This window comes from Nothoprocta perdicaria, unplaced genomic scaffold, assembly GCF_003342845.1.
Source record: "Nothoprocta perdicaria isolate Ctin4 unplaced genomic scaffold, notPer1 scaffold_238, whole genome shotgun sequence".
Classification (NCBI taxonomy): Eukaryota; Metazoa; Chordata; class Aves; order Tinamiformes; family Tinamidae; genus Nothoprocta; species Nothoprocta perdicaria.
Genome location: NW_020455464.1, coordinates 111,263 through 117,852, shown reverse-complemented (window position 1 = coordinate 117,852; position 6,590 = coordinate 111,263). Strand labels below are relative to the sequence as shown.

Here is a 6,590-nt window from a genome sequence, read left to right as displayed (position 1 = left end):
AAAAAAAAGTACTTGGCCTCAGTCTTAATAGTACTATACTGTGTCCATCATTTTGGATTCCTCCTCATCTCTTTGTACCACAGAGTTTAAACTGCAGACATTTGTATTTATGGACTCTTGTAGACTACCAGCATTCTGCAACAGATGAAAAAATGACAGATTACATAACTGCATATATGGAGGGACAGTGAGAGGGAGAGATATTTTTATTTTAAGTCAGACTTTTCTTTATATCCATCTTAAGAGGAGATAAATATGTAACTAAGAAAATACATTCTTGAAAATTCACCATCCCATATTAGAGAGTGTCAAGAGGCTCCTTAAATTTAATGTGGCATATCTTTTCCTTGGTATCTTCATGTGCATTGCTCTACTATGCACTTACCTTTTAAGTAAGATATAAAAACAAAATTTTAAATATCTTAAGCAAATTATTTCAAATAAGTAGTTTCAATTGTGACTACTTGAGCAACTAAGATGATTAAGGGAATGGAACATCTCTGGTACGAAGAGAGGCTGAGTGAGCTGGGCCTGTTTTCTCTGGAGAAGAGACGGTTGAGAGGGGATCTGATTAAYATGTATAAGTTCAGGAAGGGAGAATGCAGGGAGGAAGGGGACAAGCTCTTCTCAATGGTGGCCAGCGATAGGACGAGGGGTAATGGCCACAAGCTGAAGCAYARGAAGTTCYRTCTCCAGGTGAGGAGSAACTTCTTTACTGTTAGGGTAACAGAGCAGTGGAACAGGCTGCCCAGGGAGGTTGTGGAGTCTCCTACTCTGGAGGGCTTCAAAACCCGCCTGGATGCCGCCCTGTGCCCCGTGCTCTGGGTGTGCCTGCTGGAGCAGGAAGGTTGGACTGGATGATCTGTAGAGGTCCCTTCCAACCTTGAACATTCTGTGATATTTTGTGATATTCTGTGACACTTCCCTAACAGCCAATTTTTAAGTCTTAATACTTGTTACTTCAGTCAAAGATGTGACCATCACCTGATACTGAAACAAGAAATCCAAGTACCCTCAATTTCCCTTTATCATTTATATATATGTGTGTGTATATATATACATATATACCCACATATATATGTATCTCATATAATATATATATATGTACATATGTGTGTGTGTGTGTATATATATATATATATATAAAATAATTTTGGACTTGGACTTGACTTACCTGTGGGATTCCATGAACAGGAATAGTTATTTTAGACTGCAAACTCAGACTACTTGAGATAAAAAGTGCCTAGCACCTGATCAGCTTTGCGATGCAGTGATTTTTTGTAAAACATTCAAGGGTACTGAAGCAATATATGCTTTTGACCTTATGCTGATGCTTTCTGCATTTTATGCATCCTTGCATTCTGAAAATACCACATGTTATACAGTAGATATTCTAGATTAGCAGCAGTTCTAGAAGACTTCCAAAGCAGAACCTATTTCTTATTAACATAAATTTCTGGAAAAAGTGAGTTTACCTGTGACAAAGATGTTAGTTCTCCTATAAAACCAGAACAGACACTAGGATCCTGTAGTAACATATTTTGAAAGCCATGTGATTGTGACCAGATTCTCACTCTTGTTTTGAATGCTTCAAGTTCATTTTTGAAAGCTTGAAAATAGCCTTCTCCTGTCTGCCAAGAGAAGAAAAAACAAAAATCTCTTCAGCCACATGTACTTTTGAGCTGTAAGTATACACAAGGCAAAAAAATCATTTCGTGCTGCATGTCATAACATTTTAAACAATTTAGTGATAATGTTAATCAGCTTTTAATCAGTTAATTTCTCAAGTCATGAAAGGCAAGGTTAGTAGCAGAAAACACATCCAGTTTCACATTCACTAATGTATGGGAACAAATAGAAAAGTTAATCAGTTAATGGAAATAAATATTTTACAGATCACTTATAGTATCTATGTGTAAAATAAAGTCATTCATTCATCTGAGGACATGCAAGACAACATCTAATTTTAGCTATTCCTTTATTTCAACTCAAGTGTCAATACCCATAGAAGAACCCAGGTGATCACTGTAAAAATCAGATCAAAAACAAAGTACAACTTGATTCCCACTTAAACTGAACTCCTTTAGGCAGTATTAAGGCTTATCAGAGTCTTGAATAAATGACTGCAGTCTACAGCAAAACTGCCCTGCTGATTATCAAGAAAGGGAGGATGGTTTTGGGACCAACTATGAAATGCAGATGAAACACACAGGTCAATTGTGAAAACAGAGAGGCTAATTAACCAAAACATTTCACAAAGTAATCTGTGTTTTTGCTAGTATTCAAGAATAACAGCTCTGTAATATGCTTATCTCCACCATGCTATCTCGTGCTTTACTACTGGGATAATAAAATATACTAAACTATACATGAAATATACGAAAACATCTGTTTTCAGGACTGGAATTATATCAAAATATTATTTCCAGAGAAAGAACTGCTAAAAATATATACAAAATACCTTATACCATTGTATAAAAATACTTACTTTGGCTTTTTGGAAAAAAAGGCGAAAACAGCCTCTTGGATCTACATTACAACTTTTTGCAATTTCTATAATAAATTGCATTACAACTGCTTGGTGTGCTACTTGTTCCATCAGAGCTCTTTTCTGGAAAGTAAAAAAGACATAAAGAGATTAAAATTGTCTCCAGTAATTATGTATCTAAAATTTAGTGTAACTTCAGTTTTGTTTGGTTCCTATAGAGCTAAGCACTGATGGCCACAGAACTAAAAGGACTGTTACTAGCTAGGACTAGTCCTGATGCAGCAACACAGAATGGAGGTTTTCTTTATTAAGATAATAAGATAGTGGAAGGACAGAAAGAGCAATTAAATAGCTAATCAGCTTTTCTGTAGTGCAAGTTTACTTGCTGTATATTTTCTATCAATATTTTTCAATCAATATGCTTGCTGTGCATTTTCGATCATATTCCCACCTGTTCAGCTTCTAGATGAAAACACCATAACAGGAGATATTTGGATGTTTCTTCACATACAAGATATGGGTGGTCAGATAAAAATCTTTGACTATCATCCCATCTGCTCAGCATACCTAATAAGAGAAACATAGACTAAGATACGCAAAACAAACAAATGATTTAATGCAGCAAGGAAGTCATTTGCATTGGCACACTGTCATCTTCCAGATTAACTAACCTGAGCATAACAGCATGACATTAATTTTAGTTTTTATTTAGACATCCAACTAGCACTGAAAGAACATTACTAAAGGCATAATCAGATTTTATAGAAGTTAAAGGTAAATCTTAACATTAATAGTTAACTATATTTTAATGCATCTCCAGCGATGTTGAAACTCAGTTATTTTTAAATTATTCCCACAAAAAAGTTATACATATTTACTAATTGTACCAACTTTCTCACAAAGTTCATGGATATAAATTTATATTAGTTCTAACAAAATCAAAACCATTAAGGGCAATTAAAAAAAAAAGAACATGCAATTAGTTGGAAATGAAAGAGCTTCTAAAAATAAATGGCTTGATAAATATTTAGAAAATTTGAATGTAGTTACATAATTAATTTAAAGCCAAAAGAGCAAAGCCATGTCAGTATTTGAAAGTTAAATAGAAGACTGAATTCAGATAGCACCTTCATGTAAAAGGTTGAAGGTTAAAAATCAGAATGCAATATTCAGACAGACAGCTTTTAAAATTATCCTTCATGTATCACTGATGTTCATATGTATATTAGAACAGTTGATTCATTTACTGTCAGCAAGTACCAAATATAGAGCTTTACCCTTCTACCAGCATATAAATATAACACGGATAAAGATAATTTAGTGGTAGCGACCTAAGCTAATTTTAATTCTAGCAAACCAATACCTAAAGCACTGGCTAATACTTCTTTTGGCTGTTTAGTCAGAGTGATTCTGCAAAAGTGCTTTACTGCTTGAATGCCAGAGTAGGATCGAGAAACTGAGCTCAGGCTCTATAGCTAGCAGTCTATGCCAGCCCCTGGCAGAACACATTAAGATCATTACTGTTGTTTACCCCCATTGTAAAAACAACTAAATAACATAAATAAATGGTTTTGAACTTCAGTTGTGGTGTGCGTGTGTGTGTGTGTAAAGGACTTCCTATAAGAGGCTTTTTCTGTAAGAATTTATTGACAGTTTGGATAGCAAGGTAATTTTGTCCAATTCATAGCCTGGAAGCCCATTAAGAAGCCCAATTTTTCTGCTGATATGTACAACACAATAGAACCCTTCCAATTACACTGTCAGTACATTTTGTTGGCTGTCACTGCTGCTGTACGCCCTGACGACGCTGCGCCTCAGTTCGTATTTGCAAGGCTTGCCTTCAGCACCCAGGACCAAAAGCCTTTTCTTTAATAAAAAAAAAAAATTAAGATTTGTATAAGACAAGTAGCAAATTAAAAACATTTGTGCAAGGAGCTTTTGTCTGGTCAGTCCTGTTCTTGACTGCTCTGGAATTCCTAACACGGTTATACTTCAACATTGGCAACATTTCCACTCTCCAACCAGGAATGGAAAGCACTTAAGAGAACCATCAAAATTTCAGATTCCTTTACAAAGTCAGAGTTCTGCTCAATTTGTTTAGTTAATGATAGAGCTAAAGTGACATCTAGTGGAGAGTTAAATATAACTTGAAAATCAAGTCTTCTCTATGCATACTCCTTAATAGTGGATTACAAACTTTTATCTTTCCTTGGTCATTCTCCTCAGAGAATCCTTATCTACCATAAAAAAATATGTATTCAGAGGAGAGGGCTACAGACAATCCCAAGCACTTTTTACACAGCTCTTCTGGTTCCAAGGATGTCTCTGCCCTTCCCCATTGACCAGGGGGAAAAATGCTTGAATTTTTGTTTTCAGTAGTTGAGTCCTTTTGAATATTCTTATTAAAAATGCGTTAAGTTCTTACAGGTCACAGGAACTAACAGTTTTTTGTAGCTTATACTTCATTTCGCTTTAAACTAGTTGCCTGTCATGATGTGATAAAATAGAACTTGGACTGTCTGGTAGCCTGGCACCAAATTTTCTAGCATTCATTCTATACAATAATATGAATCAAACCACACAAAACTGCATAAGGTTAAACTGCAAAGCACTGGAATAAGTGCACTCACCAAAGTGTTTAATCTTTTGTTCATGTTTCTGCATAAATGATTCAGGTGCTTCTTCATCTTCTATTTCTTTCCTTTTTTGATTAATAAAACTCTAAGAAAGATAAAAGGTAACTATCACAGGCTTCCCATACTTGTTTTTTTGCTAGAAAGGAATATTGTGTTTCATTACATTACTATTAAAAAGACTAGCATTCTAGCTTACCGCCAAGTCATATACCTGACAAGTGTTTTTTTGTTATGTTTTTAAAAGGTACATAGGCTGATAAGAGTTTAAAAATCTTACCATTTGCACTGATCAAGAAACACTGACAGAATTCTGCTTTTAGTGAGCAAACTTTCTGATCTGTGAACTACGAACACTCTCTACATGGTAGCCTTAGTGTCAAGATGCCATGGTAGCTGTGTCAAGGAAGTACGATAAAAGATGTGCTATTTGCTCAGATTCAAACTAATCCAAAAGCAAAGCTCAGGCTGTACTCTGGAGAGCATTTGTGCTAAACAAGCTGCACTACAGCACTCAGGTTACTGAGGGCAAACTGTATTTCTGTTTCATGTTTGAGCATTTGGCACAGCTGAGGAGCACTCTGGTTATGAGAAGAAGCTATTGTTCWGCCTCCCGAGGGCAACTGTTACTGTTCAGAACCAACGCAAGTTCTGATCCTTGCTTAAAAGACGTCATCCAGCTTTGTATAATAGTGCAGCTTGCTCCCATTCACAGATAAAAATAAGAAAATTATCCATATAACAGAGTTCTGATTAAGCACTGTACTAGATACAGAAGACATCTGAGACTATTGTCTTGAATAAACAAGTGAACAAGTCTTGAATTAAACAAGTGAAATGAGAAATTAGGCTAATACTTGTTGTCTTGCCTATGGATACAGGTCATACCTTATTAAATACCTCCTTGCTAACAGGATCTGTATTCCATAGATTTTGTCCTTCCCGCTGGTTTAGTGCTTCTTCTTTTCTTCTCCACTCTTCCTCTCTCCATCTCAACTCTGAAACTTCAGTCTTTGCTTGGGCAAATTCCTGGTCCACAGACTCTGAACTATGCAGTACTAAACTGCCGAGTTTTTGCTGGGCTTCTGCTAGATTCCAGGTGCATTCCACAGAGTGCTTCACAAATTCCTTTTCCTTTTGGCAGGCTAGTTCAATACCTTGGTTGTATGTCTGCGAGGAAAACAAAACATCATTCATGGAGGGAAAAACAGCATTTTTCAAATTGTATAGATGCAAATAGGTTTAGCTCCCAAAGATACTGCTGCTGCAAAAGGCATGTTAAAAGCTGCACTATATTCACCACAGCGATTAAGCACAGTATTGTACAGCTTTAAAAAAGAAAAATACACTATTGTAGACACTTTTATAATGGTAAAAAATGACTGCCCCACACGGTGGGGATGTTTCTGATGCACTGGGAGGACCCTCGGCATACACCTGGCTCTGGGGGTCACGGCGCCGGCAGCACC

The 6,590-nt window shown here is 36.2% G+C and overlaps 1 protein-coding gene across 1 annotated transcript; it reads right to left on the bottom strand.

Annotated features, from left to right (window-relative positions):
- On the bottom strand, window positions 1-6,318 carry CDC37L1 (cell division cycle 37 like 1). Its single transcript, XM_026039696.1, has 6 exons — window positions 6,010-6,318; window positions 5,119-5,209; window positions 2,940-3,055; window positions 2,489-2,611; window positions 1,476-1,631; window positions 1-135 (listed from the first exon to the last, which is right to left on the bottom strand). The coding sequence occupies exons 1-6, from the start codon at window positions 6,316-6,318 to the stop codon at window positions 34-36; spliced, it is 897 nt and encodes a 298-aa protein (XP_025895481.1). The 3' UTR covers window positions 1-33.
- Window positions 6,319-6,590: the final 272 nt, after the last annotated feature.

What these genes read in the sequence shown, in the direction of transcription:
- CDC37L1 (XM_026039696.1), bottom strand. Translation starts at nt 6,318, where the DNA reads ATGAATGATGTTTTGTTTTCCTCGCAGACATACAACCAAGGTATTGAA. An exon ending in TTCATCTAGAAGCTGAACAG is followed by an intron (nt 2,612 to 2,939) that starts GTGGGAATATGA and finishes TTTACTTTCCAG; the next exon opens with AAAAGAGCTCTGATGGAACA. An exon ending in TTTTTTTCCAAAAAGCCAAA is followed by an intron (nt 1,632 to 2,488) that starts GTAAGTATTTTT and finishes TTCTCTTGGCAG; the next exon opens with ACAGGAGAAGGCTATTTTCA.